Raw genomic sequence first — 22,738 nt, forward strand, 5'->3', positions numbered from 1 at the left:
CCAGTATTGATTGATTAGGGCGAATTTCCTGCGTCACCGCCCTCTTTTATATCTGCGGGTGAGATCATCAGCTCTGAAAGAGCACTGTTATCAGTATATGTTGTGCATGAAACAGTTCTCACCTACAATACACAGAAAAACAACTCAAAGCACACTCTTAATACCACCTTTGTCTGTAGAATCATTTTCTGTCAGGCTGAACTAAAAGACTACAACTCTCTTTAGCTTCTTTCTTTACAAAGTTCATGATTCATTCATCAAATGTTTTCCATTTTTTGGTATTTCTTCTTTATTTCTCACAGAGCATCAAACCCAGGGCCATCGGTTGTTCTTGCACTTAATGCAGCAGACTAAAAATGTCTTTATTCACATGCAGCAGTAGGTTGTCAGATTACAGAAGAGAGACAGGACGTAAGACATAATATTAAAGTATTTCCACATAGGTCTACAAATGCAAAACAAAACAAAACAAAACAAAAAAAAGGCTAACCTCGCAGTAAACTTCCAAGCAGAAAAGGCAAAGCAGAAAAAAACTGTGCAAAACGATGCAATGACACTACGACTGATTGTAGCACAGAGTGAACACACTACTTTCATTGTTTCAAAGCAAAGCGGACTGTGTGTTGTCTCCATCTTGGGCACACTCCCACTACTGTACTGTTCCCGTATGAAATACTGTATTAAGGTATTGCTCAGATGGTGTAATATGTAGTAATGGCACAGGGTGGTGGTTCAGTCAAATATGTTCAATAGGCAAATTTATTTAGCAGAATTTAAACCTGTCACTTGTTGTTGTTGTTGTTGTTGTTGTTGAGTCCACTTGTTATCTTGAACTGAAGTTTTTATTTTAGTGCAACTTTTTTGTCTGTAGATGGTGGGAAAAGCCCAAATTTTGGTTTATAAATACAGTATAATTTAATCACAGAGTGACAAGCCAAATGGCTTCAGACCAGTGAAACAGGGAGGACTTAATGTATTTACCAAATCAACACACAGAAAGTTATAAAAAGCACCTTTTATATATAAAAATCTATAATGCGCTGCTTTTTCTATTTCTTTTCTCATAATCGTAACCAGAATGTTAATATAAGAAGAATGACCTCAATTACAATAAGAACTATTGTGAAAAAAATGGAGCGTTTCACAAGTTTTAAGCACTCAATTTTCATCAGAATGAAACATTCTTCTCAGACGTTCCCCTCGATTTTTGACTTCATCAAATAGAAAAAACTTTCAAAACCTTGAATTCAAAACAAGCAAAATTCACATGCAGTACTGTAAGCCTTTTGCTTTCCACTCCCTTCAAGTTATGGGATTGTATTTTTCACTTCCTCTCTGTCTGTTTCATCAGTTTATTGCCCACCCTCTTCCTCACTTATCCTCCTTACAAAAACAATAATAATAAAATTAATAATCTCAGATATAAATTCACCTCACTCCATATCTCAAGTTTTATTTCATTATTTAAATTATCCGTTCTTCATCCCTTCATCAATCATCCTCCCTCTTTTCCAGCGTCTGCCTGTTTTTTATTTTTTGTAGTTGCCAAACTGAATGGCGAACCGGTCGCTCACACAGCGAAATGCCGCTGGCTGCACCTCCCAGTAATTGACAGGGTTAGAGAACAGGCTGATGCCATTATAGAATGTCCTCTTCATCCCAAATCCACGAGGACAGAAGTCATTCACACCCACTTGGCTGATGTTGTTGGAATGGAGATAAACCACCTAAAAAAAAAAAAAAGCCACAGTGGCAAAGGAGGGAAAGTAGAAGAGAGCACTGTGAGAATCAATATCAAATGGAAATCAAAATTGGTTGCACACATTAGATTCACCTGCAGGTATTTCATATCTGGAAGGCCTTGGGGAACACGAGTGAGGCGGTTGTTGTCCAGATGTAGCTCTCTCAGCATGGTCAGGTAGGAAAGACTGCCATTCTCTATGTTGCGGATATGGTTAAACCCGAGGCCCAACCTGGAAAATGCAAGGCGAAAGGAAAATTTTAAACAGGCAGAAAATGGGGCAATGCATGGCACATTGCACTCAAATGTTTCATGTATTGTGAGCCGAAATAACAGGATAATTCCAGATCATTATCACTTCAAGAAAGTTATATTAAGCCAGGTGAGGAATAGGGCCACGTCAGCCTGGCAGTGTCTCTACTGCTATAAATGCAGCACAATGCCACAGTAGCAGAGGAAGAAAGTCTTTGTTCTCATCTGTGTAGCAAGTTAATGGGCTGAAAAATGAAGCAAACATATATGTGGCAAAAAATTAGGTAGCTGCTGGGGCTATTCGAGGACGGCTCTGAAAGTGTCTCAATCCCCATAGACGTTCATGTTAAAATGCCCACGCTAACAGCAATAAAAGCATGTTTGCAATGTAATATAAAAAAAATAGTTTAATAGTTTAACCCTTCATAACATCTATATGGGGAACTTCTTTTAGCCCACTTCATTTGGATAGTGGCATGGCTGATAGTCAGGGGCAGTGCTGTTTTGAATGGCAGCTCTGCTGGCACAAGGAGCATTAGCCAATCACTGTCTGCCAGTCCTTACCTCCAATATTTAACCCTTAGATGCATGAGTGACTGCACCCTACACTCTTCCATAGGTGGGTCAAAAATGACCCCTGTTAAAATCATTGTGTTTATATGCCACTTTTGTCATTTTGGTTAAGAATAATCATTTGTTTTACATTTTGTACCAAACTTTGGTCCACACAAGATGATGATTTTATGTTTAAACATTTAGAAAATTAGAATAGAAAAAAGTTACACAACAGCAACAGAACAATGTTAAGATCAATTTGTTTGTGTGAAAGAGAATATATGCACATGTGTCCAGACAATTCCTCTCTCTTTTATTGCCTTGTCCCTTCACTGTAGTTGTGACAAACCAGCTGTTTCTGGCTGTAATCACTGCACACAGGTACACTGCATTTCCTACACCGACTGCTGACTTTATGATCTTTGTTACTTGGATCTGAAATATTGTTGTCTTTGGTTGGTCCTGTCTGCTTTTTTCCTGTGGCCGAGTTGTAGCTTTTGTCACCCTATACCTTCCCGTTGCTTCATTGATTGGGGTTTGCAGTTGGAGGCAAAATTCCAGTCGACTTCTCTTATTGCCACACCACACCAGGAAGACCCATCATGCGTTGGTGATACCATTCTTGAATTCAGGGTGCTTAGCTGTGAAAAAGGTGTCGGCATCTAGGGTGGCAATGTCAAGTTGTACCACAGCACCATGGGCCACCTCTATGTTTTACACTTGCAGGTGTAGAGTGGGTGCCAACCATCTGGTCCATAGTATCTACATCTCCTTTGGTCTTGTTTTAGAATATGGACAATTGAGGGTTTTTTCACTTTTCTGGTATTACCAGCCACCATTTTGTTGTGATACATTGTGCTCAGGGGTACAACAGTCATTCATTTCTTGCTGACATAGCTGACCATTGTAAGGCTGCCATTGAATTCAAACTCAGTGCTGTAAACGCCCCAGGAGTCAGTAGCCTTCATCAGAGGAAGGATGTCTGCTTTGCCTTATTGTAGAGTCCCCACAATAAGACCCCCCCCCCCCCCCCCCCCTCCCCCCAGAATGGCACAAGCTAGTCGTCTACAGTGACACAATCACTGGGGATGAATCGCTGCCTGAATGAAGGCTGTCTGTTAGTTAAATAATCTCCTTAAGAGGTTGCACTCTTTGTGGTCCAAAAAATATATATCCCTGACAGCCACAGTTGATAAGAATGGTTAGATAAAAAGGTTCCCATGAAATTCCATGGAAAATGTAAAAAATGTAGGAAAGGTAAGATAAAAATTTCAATAGCATTGTATTAAAAACGTGTTTTTTGAGGAACTGGTCAAATATGAAATAATTACAACTTTTCATTACAAAGATACTACAAGAAAACAACCTCACCAGGTCATTTTTTTTGAGCCACTTATGCATCTAAGGGTTAAAGTAAGTGAACAGGACCTCTCCACTGTATTATCTAAAAATGATAACCGCATCGTCCAAGAAAACAAAATTACTCCAAAATGTGGATTACAGAAACCAATGGTTGATCTCACAGTGGCTACGTCTATTTATTTTGTATTTCTTTTATAAGTAGCCTACAGTTTGAACTCCATACAGATTGGATTTGTGCTCTCTGCGATTACTCAGACAATCTATGTGGTTTTTGGTTTGTAGACATTCTAAGACTATTCCTTTAACATGAGAGAAATCCTGTAGGGGAGACATATGCAGAAAAGAGATGGAAGAAAATTGGAACAGCCATTAAAAGACATGATGACTCTTTCTGACAGAAGACATTTTCATATGTTGTCAAAACATGTGCAGCAAATAAATATTCAAATCATCTGACATAAGTTGTCATATAATGTTTTTAAACTTTAAACATTTCATGGTTTTGTAGAATGCCTGTGATGTTTTCACACCTCACATGCTACAAGGTGTGGGTCAGCTCCCTGCTACTTTTAAGTGGCCTGTCAATGTAATTTGTATTATTACCCCTAAGGGGCACTGCTGACTGGGAATGTGATCAGGGTGCAAGAACTCAGCTGTGGTCAGAAATGAATCTGGTGTTTAAGTGTGAAGGAGACCTGTAGAGGTTTTTGTAGCGGCTCAGGTCCTCCAGTTCCACAGCCTGGATCTGATTGTGGTCCAGATGAAGCTCATGGAGACTCTCTGGGAGATCTAAAGTGCAGATAACATAGATGTAAGCCTTAACTTCAGCGAGACAACAGATTTTTGTCTTGCTGGACATTCCTTTTTTGTCATGTTGACCATTTGCTTTTTATTTAAATATCTAAAAGAGATACATTTTATTAGATACACTCTGTCACTATTTTAGAGTTAGAACTTTGGTCATACACGTTTGATCATACATTTTAATGCTCAGAAATCTGAGCATTAAGATGTTTTTTGGGGTCTATCACAATGTATTACAGGGCACATAAAAAACGCTACTGTATATATTTACTAAAGAAAACACACTCTACTGTAAATCTACCAAATACTAGAATGTTGAAAGATTTCTAGCATTTTAGCCACAAAGCTAGGTTTTTACCTTTTGGGACTCCGGTTAGTTTGGCTTCTGATATACGCAGAAAATTCAGTTTCAGTCCCTTAAAAGCTCCAGGTTCAAATCCACTGTTCTGGATGGGATTTGCTCCCATTTCTGTAAAAAAAACAAAAACAAAAAAACATCATGGCATGAAATAAAATACCTTCCCTTTAATCTTTAAAATTCAATGCCAATGCAACACAGTAGCAAAGCATCACAGAATATACTCTAGAATTCTGACCTATGCAGTTCATGTTATTCAGTCCTGCAAAAGCTCCAGCTGGGACCTTCCTGATGCGGTTCTCATGGATCCTTATCTCTACCAGAGAGGCAGGCAAGTTTTTGGGGATAGTGGTCAGCAAATTCTTGGAGAAGTAGAGCTTCTGCATGTGCTTCAAAGGAACAAATGCTCTGGGGTGGACTTTGGAAATAAGATTATTCCTCAGAGACAGGCCCTAAAAAGAAGCAACAACCAAAGAGAGGCCAAATTCAACACCCATTTGGTCTATGTGAAGAGCTATCAGAAAGTCAGAAAATGAAAGGGAAAAAAGAAAAATGAAGCACAAAATGTGAAAAAGAAATCATTATTTATGCCGTCTACTCCTACTATAAGTGTGTTCGAGTGAATTAAAACAGATCAGCTAGAAGACTCCCCACCTACACTGGCTGAAAGATGGAGACAGATGTAGTTTGATGTAAGCAGAACTCAATAGAGATGGTATTGTGTAATTTCATGTCAGGGGTTTCCTAAACTGCCAGACTTAATATTTCTCTTGGTCAGAGCTCCAGAATATGGGTCAGCAGTAAGCAAAGCCTTATTGCTGAGAGAGCTTGAATACTCCCATTTGGCTTCAGGCTCAAACTTTAATACAATTAAAGCTCTCATAGCGGAGGATGACAGAAAGCAAGGAAATTAACCTTTAAATCCCAGAGAAATGGGGGTCTTAATTATATTTCTCACTACCAAAGCCAACACAAGCTGAGATGACTGAGTTGCACATCCTCGAGAAGTTGATTCTTAAGAATGTAACTGAACCAAATTGCTGTGAAAATACAGGAAATTTAATACAAAATCAAAGCGTTTTTTTTTCTAAATACAGCTGAGTGCTGTAAATGCTGATGCCTTTAATGAAAAAAGGAGTAGATAGCAAGCTACTTAACAATCCCACAGGTTAAAAAAATACATATAAACTCCTTACATATATTAGTAACCTGAGAATTAATCATTAGAGTTGTAATCATTTATACAATTGATTGTTGTGGATTCAGGTTGTGTGAGACAAAGAAGGCTGTTAAGGTTTCGCTGTGGGTCCCATTCAGGCAGTGAGTATGGTTTTGAAAATGTTAAATACAGCAGTGGTTCTTTTATTGTGAAGGGAAGTAAAGAACATCCTGTGCAGTGTTTCTGTCTCTTACATATAGGTTAGTAAGGCCTTTGAAGTCATTCTCTTTAATCTCAGTGATACGGTTGTTCTGCAGGTCCAGGAACTTGGTGTCCCGAGGGATATTCGTTGGCACCTCGGTGAAACCTGAAGACAAAACCAGTGAAAACATAGAAGGGCATCATCCTCTGGTAAATACTCCCATGGGTGACTACAAACCAACACCCTAAAAGCCAGTTTGTTTTAAACTGGGAACTTCTAAGACTACTTTAACCAGACAGACTTTGGAAAATAAATAGACAGTGTGTGGTTTAAAGGCCTAAGAATTAACCCAATCACACTCCCACACTGTGGCAAATGAGTACCTCGGTGCTCCTTGTCTATTATTTTAATGAAAGGTGGACATAGACACGACCATGGAGGTCACACACATACGTCAGCACGGCGTGTATAGCTACCATTATTGGTTTGTCGCTGACAAGGACAAGCATACACACTCTCGCACACAGAAACATAAATTCCCCTCCCACCAGATGGGGACACCAGATGTTTTCCATCTGGTTTCCAATTTGACAGAAGTCACAAAGGATGTGATTTAAATACTATAAAGTCACACATCAAATAGAAAGGAGACTGGCACAACCCCGACATATACAGACGAATAAAAGCTGTGTGTGTGTTAATGTGTGAGTGGCGGGTAAGTGTTGAATTGAGAAGAAGTCTTTGCATTTTAACCTCATTGTGACTTGATTGGCGACCGACTTGAAAACCAGAATCTCTTACAGTTAAGCACTTTCTCTCATCACAGTATTGTTTTGAACTTACCAGTCACTCATGAATCATTCGAGACTTCCCAGAATATTTGTGTTCTGTGAATCAATATTATACATATATCTATCACAAGAAAGAGCTGAATGTTTGATTTTTAACACTATTTCATGATGTGACAACACTGACTGCTAGAATATTTCATCACTGAAGGGGACAGTCTATTATTATTGGTTACCAAGCAATAAATTCAAACAGCCTAGAACAGACTGCGACACGTGAACACCAAAGTGGCGTTAGAAAATACACCTTTGCTATTTTGTTCAGGGAGCTCTGGAAAAATGACTCAGCACACGGATAAACACAGCTACCAGTGATCATTAACAAGACCACATCAAAGAGCCACGTGGACAAGTGTATCAGATGTGGTAGCTTAATCCAGACAGGCCACAGTGGACGAATCCCAACCAGGGCCAACCTCATCTGGACCAAGAACATGATGCAACTGGGCATGCTGGTAAGAGAGTGCCAGCTGTCCCACTGGGAGCGAGTTTGCCACCAACCACATCTGACCCACAGGACTCAACCCAGAGCTGTCCATCTAGAGGTAATTTTAGATATATGGCTTTGGTTGTGCTGTGCCACACCCTCCATGACACCACATAAGATCCAAGCCTTAGTAGCTCCCTCTGATATTCGGCTCCAACCGCATCCTCACAGTACAGAGAGATCTAGTGCAGTGGCAAGATTTTGCCTTTAGAGAGCAAATATACATTCGTGAAAGCTGTGTGGAAAATATCGAGTTTCTATCCTCAGTATATTCTTTAAATCATAAACCACACTCTGCATTTATGATTTCTTTTTTTGTTTAAACATGCAATAAAGTTATTACAGCTGCTGTGAGACTCTAAGGGTGCAGGATGTTACCAGGATGATTCATGTGGTAGGAAATATTTACCTTGCAGTCAACACCTGCAGCTTTTGGCATGCCTCCTGCCAGTTGGAAACCTTCAAATCTGCGTGCCAGGCATCAAAACTAACAAACTTGATGGGAATACCTAGAAAAAAGCTTTCACCGAGACCCTGATTAAATGAATCCTTAAACCCTCTAAACCTCAAACCACCGCTCTTCAACCACATCTGCCACAAATCTCAAAGCCTTTACCGCAAACTGACAAAACTAGCACCCTCTAAAACCCCAGTGCAACTCAAAACAAATACTCAACATCATGCTGGGATCCACACTGAGAGGAGACAGACGCCACCACCAAAATACATCTGTTCTAAATAAGCACTTGACATCTCGGAAATTATACGCTTCCACATTTACCCGCTGCTGAAAGACCAGGGACAGTAAGTATATAGAGGTTGTAAAATGATGATTCGACAAAACCATTATGTCTAAACCAAGGCGTCTTATTAGAGTTATATAGCTAGTATAATGTGAAAAATCTTTATATCCATAATTAAGACATAACTCAGTTTCTTTTAGTCTCTTTTAAACAGACACGCATTTATATGTCTACAGTGACTAAATTGTACTGCATGCTTTTATGGAAACTTGACTAAACAGACAGACAGTAAAAAACATAATGCAAATTTTGGCACAGTTCTGCTTTTATTTTTATCTACTGGAAAAGCAAAAATATATTTTTAAACCAACCGCTAATACTAGCTCAATGTGGTTTATTCCTCATAGTGAATATAATGGCAAATCCTCACGAGGTGTTAAAATAATAAAAGAAAAACTCAATATTTAATGTTAACATCTTGTTAAATGATTTAATTCTATTCTCAAGCTTTAAACTTTAAAGACCACCTCATTGTCTTTCACGTCACCTAGCTAGCTAGCTAGCTAACTAACAAGGTGCATATAGCACTGAGCTGCTTATTTATGCTGTTTATTAGCCATTTTGGAGAATTTAAAATGTCTTTGGCCATATTTTAGAACTACTAGGAATTGAGACTTTTACTTCTTTACCTTCTAATAACTGCCTATTAATAACATACAGAAGTTGCACATTAATTCCTATGTCACGATAGAAATACCATTTCAACTAGCCATTCTCCCCTTTTCAGTACTTAATAATTATGAGGGTTGTTTTTTTTTTTTAATCTAAACCAGCAAAAACTAACAATTGTTAGAAGTGTCTAAATAGGTTTTCTAACTCTGAATATGTTTTCTATCTAAAGTGAAGTTTTACTCATATTTCCCCAGCAGTTTGATCTTCATGCACATGTGTGACTGTCTCCGAAGTACAAAGACAGTCATACAAGGTCACTCGTTCAAAGCTGTCTGCTTTTCACACACATGCATTTCCACACAAAATATGCAGATCTTTTATTTCCAAGAACTTTTTTTCGAGGAACTAAATAAGCTCTTTCCTTCAGACCATTTGGTTATCTGCATTTCCATAATAGTTTCCAAGAATAAGACTGCTTGAGTATAAAAAGAAACTCAACAGCTGTTTTTACACATCTTTTTAGCAAGTGACTATACCTCGCACTACTCCTCTTCGGTCCAGTTGGTTACAACAACGCAGAAGATTAAGTAAGAGTAATGAGGTGACCAAGCTGAAAAATTAAACAATGCGGAAGTGCCAAAAACTGTGAGCCCATTAGAGCTGAAATAAACATGTTTATGTTTAACCATTGTTACAAAAAATGGTCTTGGTATCTATAGCTAAAATTTCCAACTTGGCAACTATGAAGTGGATGATTTCTGTTTTTTACACTAACACTTACTTATGAAGTTAGCATCCCAATTTCGCATCACAGTGAATTATGGATGCATTTTGTTTCACAAAGCTTTAACTGAAAAATTTCCAGGTTTGCCCTCTTGCCTGAATATTGTCATGTCTGGCTTCAAAAAACCAAGATGGTAATCCCCAAAATGACAAGTGTGCAACTTGCAATCTGCAAACCAAAAGTGTGACTCACTGTCACCACTCCATCTATTTTAGAGTCTTTTTTTAGAGGCACTTCACCAACAGTAAGCATGCGAGAGACTGAGGTAGTATTGTTTGAATAGTAATGTTAGTTGTAGCAAAATTAGTGTCAAATTGTCCAAATTGCTGCAACTACATCAGACAGAAATATTCCCTGGAACTAAATTTAGCTACTGCCTCCAGAAGGGGCCCAAGGTCACTAGTCTGTGGGGAAGTAAAACATGAATTTAGCAAATCCCTAACAACTTTAATTATTCTATTAAAGGGGTTCTGTATTATGTGTGTGTTAAGTTTTTTTCAACTGTTGCATTAAACCTTGAAAATACACATCCTGTAACAGAAGAACAAAAGTGGGAAAAAATAGAACTTTATCTTTTAAACTGGACCACATCTGAGATCCTAAACTTGATGAATAGTTTCAGAATCTTTTTGTTGTGCAAAAAACCATAGACTTCTCAAAGACTATCTTCCCAGTCCCAGTAACTTACCCAGTGTTCATAGAATATGTGGTCATTTGTGCTTTTTTTTTCATATAGAAAAAGGCATAAATAAGTGTTTTATATTGGTTAATAAAGAACAAATGCCAAAGAGCAAGTAGTTAGACGTTAAGTTGACCTTAATACTAGATGTTACCAAACATATGTGCAAAAACATTTACAAGACTCCTTTACAAAGTTCACTTTTTTGCCCACCGTAGGGTGGCTGTGGCTCAGGAGGTAGAGCGGGTCTCCTATATATCAGAAGTTAGCTGTTCGATTTCCTTCAGTGTGCATCTTTAAGTGCCCTTGGGCAAAATACTGAACCCTGAGTTTCCCTCAGTTCCCTGGAATGTGAATGTGTAGATCAATATTAGATAGAAGTGCCTAGGCATGGATAAAAGTGAGTGTATGAATGCATGTTTTTGGGTAAATGAGGCCAAAAGTGAGCAGAAAGTGTTTTGAGTGCTCAGTCTGAGGATAAAAAAGTGTTGTATAAGTATCAGTTAATTTTTTAATTTGTCTTTTCTCTACCAACCTCTAATTCTCTGACTTTATCACTTTCTTCTTTTATTCTTTGTTACTCCTTACATCTTTTGATATAGTCTTTACTCCTGTTCTGCTCACACAGTGTCTCTCCTCCTCTCCCACCCAGTAGCTTCCCTCAAAGTCTGGAACACCAAATCCCTCAAAGACATGCCTTTCCCTGTCAAAATATACCACCATTATCCCAGTGGAGAAATCCCCTCCCTCCCACTCTAAAGAAGGGCTTATAAATGTTATGCAAGGTTTGGATCAGTAAGACAACTATTTTGTTTCCCTTTCTGAACTTCCTGGCACACTCACACACTGTGAAATGAAGACAAAGCTTTACAGAAATACATACTGATGCTCTATTTCCTTCCCACACACTCACTAACCGAGATCAGAACACTGGACAACCCTGAGATGGCACTGGCAGCCAAAGGGGCATGTGGGTATTTCGTGAGGGAACAGCTCGTCAGCTGAACCTTCTTCCGGATCCCTCATCATTTCCATGGTCATCTCAGCATCCATGCTGTCCAGGGCGAAATCCCAGAAGCCTTTCTGCTCAAAGGGCAAGGCAGAGGAAGGGGAGGGCAGCTGGACCGCGCATAGCAACAGCAGAAAGGAGCAATGTGGCAACATTTTTAATTGAAGCACCTGAAAAGACACAAAGGAATGAGAGTAGCCTTAGCGTTAATGCAACAAAGTAGAAATTTCATCCAGTTTAGAGACATTTTAGTTATTCGTTTGTTAGTGTGTGTGTGTGTGTAGACAGGAATATGCACATCTAAGTGTTTCTGAAGTAAAAATGCAGGAAAATAAGAAAGGAAAACTGCATGGGCAGGGCTGGATACCCGTTCTGTCATAGACAGCACATACTCTCTGGTGTACTGGTGTACTGAAACTACCGACCAGGGTGAGTCCTGCATTATTAACCAAACTTTGTGTGGCTGTGTTGTGTAAAACAAAAAGATGTGGCACATTATTTTATTTAATTTCACTCTAAAATAGTATGAAATGGTCTGCTCATTCATAATTACAGTCCAACTCTTTATTCCACACCTAGAAGGAAGAGTGAAACTAAGGCTGTGGAGGGCAAATGCACCCAGTCCCCTCCAGCACTTGCCAGGATTTGGCTCTGGGAAGAAAAGTGACTTCAACCGCACCAAAATGTCACTGTCTGCCTCGTGTACACCACAGGTCTCATAAGAGTAAGTCTCTTCTAACTAGCCAATCAGATAGAGCGAGGGACATCACCTACAGTAAATTGTGGAAAAGTTTATTCCTGCAAATGAGCATTGCAACAAAGCCACCATTCATTTACAGGAGAAAGTGGGTGTGCAAGGGCAAATGTGTGCATACAGGTTTGCACGGTTGAGTTTTTATGTTTCTGAGGAAACAGACTCCATGATGTCATAGTGTGCGCGTGCACACACACTGCTTACATGTCATCAGACATGTAAGCAGTGTGTGTGTGCATTCGTGCATTTTTGTTTGCCTACTTTACACAGGGTGCACTGACCTAACTAACACTTCAGCACAGTCATTCCTCCCACTCCCCCTAAAAAGTCATTCCTAGAAAAAAAAAAAGAGCGAGCGAGACTGTTAGCAGGTCACTTGAGCCATGCAGCATACAGGGTCATAAACATGACCCTTGAGGCTAATCCTATGAAGTGACCTTTTAATCTCTCATTTTATTCGTGTTAATTCCTCCTCTGATCCCCAGCTCCGTAATCCTGCATAAGACTGAAAAGATGGTTAGTATGCAAATGGACCTTGATAAACATAAGAGTTTTGTAGCAACATGATCTGTTTTTCACTGGAAACAAGAGGAGGTTATGACTCAACTCCCAATATTATCAGAACTAAGGGGAGTACAAGAGGGAGCCGAGGGAGGAGCTAACAGATGGAAGGAAGTGAGCGTGTCTTTTGAGCATTTGAGCCTCTAGTGAGTAAATATTGAGTTGTGAGCTCTTATTTAAGAAAATAATGTATTAATTCTCTGACCATTGCAATTGCAAATGGAATTTTCTCTACTCAAAGAAATAATGGTATTATTTAAGGAAAGAAAAAAGACGTGGATGTGGACCTGGCCAGGAAGCACGAATATCTGGCCCCTGTAGTTTGCTCCCTGCAATAAAAATAGCTGCCAAATTATACCATTATGCAGAAAAGAAAAAACACCACTGGCCTTGGCTTGGTCAGAAGAATGCAGCCAAAAGGACACAGCTAGGGCATATATAGTCAGCATCACACAATGACACGCAGCACACAAAAGAGCTGGAAGATATACAGAAGACACCACTAGACTTATTTATACACTTACAATTTCTGCAGTTTGTCCCTTTGCAACATTATGGGAGGTATAAGAAGTATACGTTGTAAATCCAAAAAAAGTGTCACCCATGCTCTAATTTGTGGAGCCTTTTTCTCTCGCTCAGACCAAAGAATTGAAGCGATGTGACAGAAGATTTGCAGACAGAGGTGCTGGGCATCAAAGAGAAGAAAAAAAGGGAGACAGGAACAAGTCCGATACAGTTTATTATCACCCAGGAATTACATACAAGGCTACTATAAACACGTCATGAAGATAAGCCTTTACTATGTCCCACAATTAAGGAGTCGGTAATACCCACTTTTATCCAACCCTGGCGTTTGTACATATAAATTTCTTTCCCTCCAGCTGTGAGCTGTGAAACATCCGGGCTGAGACGGAAACAAACCAAAGCCTTCAGCCTTAATTGTTGTTGCCTTGGCTCTTCATCTCGCCTCCCATCCAAAGGGCGAGTGGTTTAATGGATGGATGGCTGGCTATTCCTGTCTCACTTTACTGTCTGCAGGGCGCAGTGGAGTATGTGTGTGTGTGTGTAGTTGGAGGGAGTGCAGACGACACAAAAAAGAAAAAAGGAAAAAGCAGAATGATAATTATGAGACAGACAGAGAGAAGAAAGAAAAAGTGGGAGTTGTGTGTAAGCAGTGGGGAGAAGGTTGTGGGCAACAAGGGTGCCGAAGGATCACAGGAACAAAAAAAGGACTTTCCAAGTCGTAGCATCTCTCCTGCACTACTTGGCAAAAATTAAGTGGACACTCAGTCGATATCTTCGCCTTTTGGACTTTACATCTATTTTTAGTGCTATTAACTAAAACACTGAGTCCGAATTGACAGAAACTGCACCTGAATCTGCAGCTGCAACCAGTCTGACTTATGTTTTTCTTATGGGAAGAAATCCCCTTTAAATCTATGTGTATCCACATACTTTTGAGAATATAGCGCTGCTACTGATCCCTCAGGCTCGGTAGTGCTGCAACAGCACAAGCACAAACATCACTCTACCGTCAAAAAAAAGTGAACAGACCAAAGACAGGAATTAAAATTAAGGAATTTCCCTGACAAGCTTAAAGGTGCCTCATTCTCAGTTTGTCAATCACACCCACATACTCACACATAATATGTCTGTCTAAACAACCACATGTGGTTGAAGCTGTCATAACAGGCAGGAGAAAACAAAAACTTCTGTGAATTCCAATTCTTTACTGTTGAATTCAAATGTGAAAATTGGACAAGAGGAAGAGGCAAGAGATGTAGATTCTGAGACACAATAGAGCACAGTAAAGTCTGCTTTTGGCTGCTCCTTTATTCACATGGTGGGTATCTCTCCATGTTTAATTTGGCTGTTTTTTATGCCGGATGTTCTTCCTGACGCAACCCCAAAGGGATGTGAGGTTGCGTCAGGACGGTGGTTATGGTAAAAAGCATCCATCAAGTCCTGGGTTATTCATCGGCCCTCACATCACTGCACTTACTGTATTACAGCCAGAGTTCATAAAAATGATAGCATTTGCCTTTTTCAAGCTAAACAAGTATATGTTTAAACTCAGTGCTCTCTGTGATGCCAGTAATGTCACTCTTTTCTGCAGATGAAAGAGAGGAAACCATTAATCTTTTTCCTACTTTGACCCCTATGAGAGATGAGGTCTCACCCTGTGACATCGCTGCCACGGACCATTAAACATGGACGTGCCGAAGTACAGTGAACCTGACATAAAATGCATCTCGTTTTCATCCTCTGGAACATTTCAGCTCTGCTTTTTTAGCAGTTGAGTTGGCAGAATTAAGGTGGGGCAGAGAGCTCAGCAAGTGCCAGCTGGCTCTGCAACACCACTGTATTGGCAGCCGCCACGTCAACACTCGGTGCCGATTAAGATCACATGGTGGCTCAAAGTGATCACAGTGCTGACTGTGCTCAAATGATCTGACATGGCTTAACATGGCGTTGCAGAGAATAAATAGAATTCTGGCTTTAGTCACTGAGTGAGAACGTTTTTTCCCCTTGAATTGGACAGAAGCTGCAGTAAACTCTGACAGACGTTACCTGCTTTAATAACCTTGTGTCAGAGTTTATTAACTCACGAATATATGACATATGGTCTTGTAAGCAGTGTGGGTAACACTGTACACCTGTTTTACATTTTTACACAAGTGTAAACCTACCACAATGTTTGCAAGTAGGATGTCAAACAAACACAAAGACTCTGACACACTCACACGCGTCCCCAATTCATGCACTCTTCAGACAGGCAGGCTGTTAGGCGGGTCTGGTACAAGCATTCGGGTGGAGTTAACTGCCCCAGCGGCTGTAATTTGGTGACTGCCGTCCCTAAAAAAAGGAACTGTTTGGCAGCTCCTCTGATGCCACCGAGCTTGGATGTGGTGGTGAGCTGCTCAGTGCTGCAGAGATGAGGCTTAACCAAATGCACAGCAGTGAGCAGAGCAAAGCTAAAAAGCAAAAAAAAGAGCCTAATCAGTCAGCTGGAGAGGAACGTATGACCTGAGGATCCATGCCTGTGGGCAGATGAGCCTCAGAGCATGTGGACTATTCCAAAACTTGGGCCAGTTATAAGTGTGGTATGAAGAGAGACTATAAACAATGGTTGCTTTATGACAACCCAAAATGGAACAATTGGCATATTTTGTTGTCAAAACACGGCCAAAAAAAGCACAACTTCTAACTGGAGAAAAAAAATTATAACTACCATCTGCAGAGAGAATGTGTAGCTGCATGGGACTGAGTATGCATTTAGGCAAGTGTATGATAGAAAAAAATAAATGTTGGCAGCTTCAGGTTGTCTTGGAGATGACCAAAAGTGCACCATAACAAGTGCCCAGACAGGCAGGTGGACGGATAGACAGTGAGATAGTGAGAATCACAGGACAGACAGAGCAGCAGGTGTAGAGCGGCAATAGGAAAGCAATCTGTTTGTTCCTGAAGCTTCAGGAACAAACAGATTCAGACCATCATTTTGACGGGCTGAAGTCAGACTAACACAGTTTCCCCTTTCTTTAAGGAGACTCAGTTCAGTGTCTCATACAGGGGAGTTAACCACTGGACATATAATGATCATTACAAGACAGAACTGGGTCACTGAGGGAGGAAAAAGGTTGTTCTTCAAAGAGCTTCATATTTTGTCTGCATAATATTATGTTAAAAAACAAAATACAGCTAAGAGGAGAGCGAGCTATAATAATCTTTTTGCTAAGGAAAGTATCTCCACACACAGTTTTCTCAAAACACTGTCTCGGCCTACCCAGAGCTGAATTTGAGGGTAAAGCAGGTCTGTATACAAGAAGGAATTGACTTGAATGGCTGTTTCACTATAATTATTCTCCCAAAATGAGGATGCATGGATGGACCTAAAAGACCTGCTCTACATGATGTTACATTTAGAGCCTGATGATAGAATAAGAGCCCACTTATTTGGGGACAAACTAAGTGGAAAGAGGTTTGCTTAATTATCATCTTACCTTGTAATTAGAGTTTGAATGAGCTTTGGAGATTCATTGCGCCATCTTGTGGGCGCCTGGGGTAAGAGCTAAAACTACAGGTCAATGCTATGGACCACAAGATGCAACAGGTTGAATCCCAAAGCCATCAAATACACATATTCATAATCAGATATTTACAGGGAAATAAATGAATGATTAAAATTATTTATATTTATTTCTATCAGTGTACTGTATTTTCAGCTATAAATATAAAAGCTGACAGCTCCATCAAAATTTAAAAAAAAAATTTTGGAAACTTTTTGTTAAAAAAAAGAAAAACGAAAGAAAAAAAGTGGAGGCAACTATCTCATTTTAATTAATACAGATTTATACTAAAGTTGCTTCCGAGTCAGCTGCCAAGTTAAAAAGTACATATATTAAAATAACCCAACTCCCCTACCTTTGGGAAAGAAATAAGATTTTTATTCCAAGTTCCAAAAAGTAGGTTGGCGATTGCTTTTCTCCCTCTGTGCGTCAGTTTATCTTGGAGATGATAAAATATCCTATATTTTCATCACATTTAGGGATTATCGCGGTGTTTCCCTATGATCCGCTGACATCTAGCCGCAGCTCCGTGTGCAACTGCGTTCCGCGTCAGGCCACCGTGTGCGCGCCTTCCAGTCCAAGTCGAGGAAATGACTGCGTTCCGAGGGAGTTGAGCCCATAAAGTTAACAAGCCAGGCTCTGAGCTTCGGAGAAGAAGGAGGAGGAAGAGGAGGGAGTAGGTCTACTTCCTTGCTGTATTTCAGCAGCCTGCCAGTAACGGCTGAAAGTAAATCTGGTTGTAGCAGAGCTTTGATATTACAAGCAATCGTTTCTGCAGTGAAACCACAGCAGATAGCATCCACAACTTTGAATAATTAGGGGGCAGTGATGCAAAAGCCTAACGTTTTAGTGAATTTTGATGGGTTTGATTGATTTGATTTTACAATTAGATGGTCTTTTTATTTACGGACAGTACCGGTACTGTGGAAAGGTCTTGAGCCACCCCTTATTTCTTTATATTTTGCATCCAAGGAGGCAGAGTTTCTTGTATTTCTTTCAAGTGGCTTTGAGTAATATTTCTGCAGTTTCTTTACAAGGCGTCCTAAGTGTATTTAAGTTAATTGGCGGATTTTTCACAAATTTTTAGTTAAGTCCTTGAAACTGACCATTATCAGAGGAATATTATTTTGTCTGTTAAGCCACTTAACACCGACCTATAAATTATTTAAGCATATAAATGCACCTAACTTAAAGGATGAACCAGTTCTGTGCCTACACAAGCAAAGCAAAGAGCTAACTGTATCCTTTATCTTCTGACATTTTGTTATTAGCAGCCTGCTGCAGAACACATTTGTTTCATCTCTTTCCATTTCTTTTGTTGAATCTATGTCAATTTCCAAAGATAAGACTGATGATTTTTTTTTTTTTTTGCTTCAAATCTAATTATAGGGGAGGAAAGAGATACAAAAGTGAATGTCTACAGCCTGTAAAACATAGTATGTCATAGGCTGTATTTTAGCCAGCAATGTGTTTTGGATCTTGTTAAAATTGAGGAAATTATGAAAACAGAAAAGTACAGCCAAATTAGATCCAAAATGGAAGAGCTTTCTCTGATTGGCAACAGCTTCCTTGTTCAGCATGATAGTGATCCTTACACTTTGCCAGTACAGTAAAACCATACCTGGACAGAAAAACTCACACAGGAACACTATCAGCCATGGACTGGCATCCCCAGAGCCCGCACCTTACTGAAGCAGTGTGGAGTCATCTAGGCATACAACCAAGCAAAACGGAGCAAACATCCAAAGAAGAGCACCAAATCACAACAAGGGTTATGTCAAGAATAAAGGTGGTCATGCCAAATACAATCTTGTTAGAACTGTACAAACTCTGCTTTTGCCTTATATGCTGTTTTGTCCATTCACATTTCCACCTGTTTCAAGATGTCTGTGCATCTATCTCCACATTTACCTAGTACGATATAAAGAAATGGCTGGCTGCTCAAGGCTTTGCACAGTATTATATATATACAGTTTTCAAGATGACTATTAGGGCAGGATGGTGGAACAGTGTTGCCTCACAGCAAGAAGGTCCAGAGTTCAAATCCATCATGTGGCTGGGACTTTCTGTGTGGAGATTTCATGTCCTGTTCAGGTACTCTGGTTCCTCCCACACCCCAAAAACATGCAGTTAGTGGGGTTAGGCTAAAACTGTGATTCTAAATAGGCTGTAGGTGTGAGTGTAAGTGTTTATGTGCTTCTCTGTGTTAGCCCACAGACTGGCGACCTGTCCGGAGTGATCCCCGACTCTCACCCTATGGTAGCTGTGATAGGCTCCAGCGCTCCTGCAGCCCTGAATTGGATAAGAATAAAATGAATGGATGGATAGTACCAATGATATTATTCTAGAGGTATGTCGTGACAAAACACAATGTTTAAATTTTGTGTCTAAGGTCAGGAAATTCCATTTTTGAATTGCTGTAGAAGAAAATTTGCACGTCGCTCTCTAACAGACTCACACACAGACTCATACATTTTCATTATAGTGCGACTGTAAATATACAGTAGCACCACAGGAGAAGAAGCCAGCCCTCTGAGTGGCCCATACAGTGAGATAGTACCATTTTTAAGGGACACTGGAAGGTAAAAATAAGATAAATCATTGTTGATTTTTAAGACAATACTTATTTACTGACAATAGAAGCTTTTAATTGTGTACTGTATATCCTATGCGTTTATAGATTACATAAATATCTGCTAAAGAAGGGGGGAAAAACTCCCAGGACATTTAATCCTTTTCTGGAAGTATAGCAGCTACAGCTGTGTTTTATGCTTGCAGATGCTTTCCATGTAATTTTTTAAGCACTGGCAGTTAGCAGCTGGTGAAATAAACCCGTCTTTTACTGTGAAACATCCAGTGGCCCATTTCCGTCTGATTAGTACTAGTGATACCAGCTAGTCGCACCACAATAGTGGACAAAGTTTATATTTTAGTTTTGGGATTATAAAACATATGATTTTGGGCCTTTTTCACAGTTTTCTATTAAATTTCATTTTGGCAGGATGAAGTGTTGTTTCTAACCGATTTCCTCTAAGTATTTGCCAGCACCCAGACCGAGGGAGGCAGTGAGTTTGGCGAGCCACACGATCTTGGAACTCTTATGACCTTACACAAGGACTGCCACACAGACATTAATCCATGAGCTCTGCTGCTCCAGGCCTGTCAGCACAAAATCACACCCACTTTTGCCATCATATAAACTCAAGAAGAAACTGACACTGCCTGTACTGATGTTTAGTTATCTACTCTTGTCACTAACAGTGCCGTATCCACAGTGGTGGAAAGGCATGCGGGCCGGATCAATGCCCTGCAGGGGCTTTTGGCAGGGGACAGTGTTTTGATAAAGGACTTTGCAGATGACATTCCTTCTTTCCCTGCTTCCTCTCTTTCTCCCGTTTGCAAATTTGCCGTTTCCCTCTGCTTCACGCATTTTAATTTTCTGTGTGCCTGTGTGTCTCTCTCGCTGTGGTTCGGTTGATTATGGTGTTGGGCTGTAGCTACAGGGCTTGGCATCTAAATTAAACTCTTTCTGCTCTATACAAGTGTTCATCTAACGTGTCTCCAGAGATTAACACACCCACTAGCTCTTAGATAGCTACTGCCATGATCGAGGCTATGCACCATTGGATGCAGGAGAGAAAAATGATAATATTTACTCATATGTTGTTTAGTTCTTTTACACTGTGATTTATATAAATGAAAAACAATTTCCTACTCAGTAATGCTTATACTTGCAAAGAATGGGGGTTGATGACTGAGTTTCTACACACTGAGGTGACCAAATTCTTTTAAGAAGTGAACTCACAACATTGAAATCCAGTTTCAAGTTCTAGCAAAAACAGTGTCCTCACTTTTAGACCCTGCATCCATACTCTTTCTTCTTGCCTCGCGTTATCTGTTTCTCTGTTGTCACAGTCCGAGACAGGAAGAGAATTTTTTAGCAGCTTTTCTTTGTAAGTGTTGGGGCTTTTTATTTTATCAACCAGCACTTCATCCGCCAACGCCCAATCAAAAAACAAACACAGGAAGCTGTCCTCTCAGGGTAGGATGGAGAGCTACATGGGAGACAAAAAGCTCGACCCCCCTCTAGGGCCAGTCAGACAGGCTCTGGCCCGAGCTCGACGGGATGCAGACATCTGTTGGCTATGACAGTGCGTTGATTTAACAGTTTAGTCATGTCACATGCGGTGTCATGGATGGAAATGAAGTGGTGAGCCCGTGACATTTGCAAAAAACTCCATCTGACAGGCTGTGGAGGCATGTTTAAGGATTTAAATTCAAAACTGATGTATCCATCTGTGCAAAGATGGAAAGGTTAAAAAAAAGGAAGAGACACAGCTCGGTCATTTTTGTGCAAAGCTTCGGCTTAGCCTGTAAGTACAGGAATTGCACTATAAATGTGAATGTGTAGTTTCTTAGACAGTAATATGCTGTTTACAAAATGACTGTACAATTATGGAGGTTGGAGGCTGCACCACATGCACAGGGCTGAGAGCACAAATCCAGCATGTGCTCACACGCCCAGGGAGAAAGGATAGAAAGGGATATATGGGTCTGTCTCATATAGCATATTCAGAGGGTACTTCTACCGGGATTTTATAACCTGCTTCACTTTGTCATCAGCTTCATCGTTAATAACACAACCACACTCGCTCTGTTGTTAAGCGTCGATCGCTCCCTGCCTCCGCCTCTCCCTGCCTCCCTCCCTCTAGTGTGTTTGTAACTCTAGCGGCTGCGGGGGGCCTTCTGTTCTTCATTTAGAGCTGCAGAAAGACCGCACTCTGTTGAAACCTTATACCTTAAGCCAGCTTGTCAACACAGCAAGCGCGCTCTCCGTAAATTACGACTTCATGCGCTAAACACAACTCAATGTTTTATCGTTTTAATTATACACATTACTCTAAGTGATATACTGTGAAATGTGTTTTGTCTGAGTATGAGTGGATTAACTAATTAAAGAGACTGCTGCAGCATTTGATTGCTTGCACTTGCATGCGTTCGCTTAAAATGCCCTGCTTCCAAGTGAAATGTCACGTTACGCTTTGAAGATGGAGATATTAATGTGGGATTAGATGAATGAAAACACTCCCATAAAAAGAGTTTTTATCAGAGTGGCTGCTCTTCCTCTGCTTTGTTCTCTTTAGGACTGCTTTTGCATGTCACGCTTACAGGATTGGATTATTCTGCGCAAAAGGTGGCACGAGCAAGTGATGTTAAGAGTGGGACAGAAACACAGAGTTTGCCAGTAAACTTAGCAGGGCAACAGAGCTCCAGTCCCAGATGAGAAAAGCACTCTGAACATGATCTGAATCCCCGGCTTCTTTTCTTCATCTTCTCCCCGTGTTGTAAACCTCCTTTCTTCTCTCCGTTGTAGCCAAGTCTTATTGAACTCAACTGCCATGAATATTCTCATGTTTCACCGATCACCTTAGAGGCTTCCTAAGTACAATGGATGTATTGTATCTTAAAAGTCAGCCTGTTGTTTATACCCAAGCTCCACTCAGCTTTAACATGTTCCTCAACTTTTCCTCATCTCCTGCTGCTAGCTGAAATAATAATGAGCTGCCTCATTCTTCTCACGCACACACATACATGTTTGCACTCCAATTATTCGTCTTCAACGTCTTCAAGCAACTTTAAGAAGTCCAGACGCTTTTCTTTCCAAGCTCCTTAGACTACGATGACCTGGATGACTGAGAAC

General features: G+C 40.2%; 1 protein-coding gene across 1 annotated transcript; it reads right to left on the reverse strand.

Moving 5' to 3' along the window:
* Positions 1–282: 282 nt before the first annotated feature.
* Positions 283–17,671, reverse strand: bgnb (biglycan b). The gene is made up of 8 exons (XM_063463132.1): positions 17,393–17,671; positions 11,564–11,825; positions 6,486–6,598; positions 5,311–5,524; positions 5,073–5,183; positions 4,606–4,699; positions 1,835–1,973; positions 283–1,727 (listed from the first exon to the last, which is right to left on the reverse strand). Exons 2-8 carry the CDS (start codon positions 11,808–11,810, stop codon positions 1,530–1,532), a joined length of 1,116 nt encoding a protein of 371 aa, XP_063319202.1. The 5' UTR covers positions 11,811–11,825; positions 17,393–17,671; the 3' UTR covers positions 283–1,529.
* Between the last annotated feature and the right edge of the window lie 5,067 nt (positions 17,672–22,738).

The sequence above is a fragment of the Pelmatolapia mariae genome, linkage group LG20, assembly GCF_036321145.2.
Source record: "Pelmatolapia mariae isolate MD_Pm_ZW linkage group LG20, Pm_UMD_F_2, whole genome shotgun sequence".
Classification (NCBI taxonomy): Eukaryota; Metazoa; Chordata; class Actinopteri; order Cichliformes; family Cichlidae; genus Pelmatolapia; species Pelmatolapia mariae.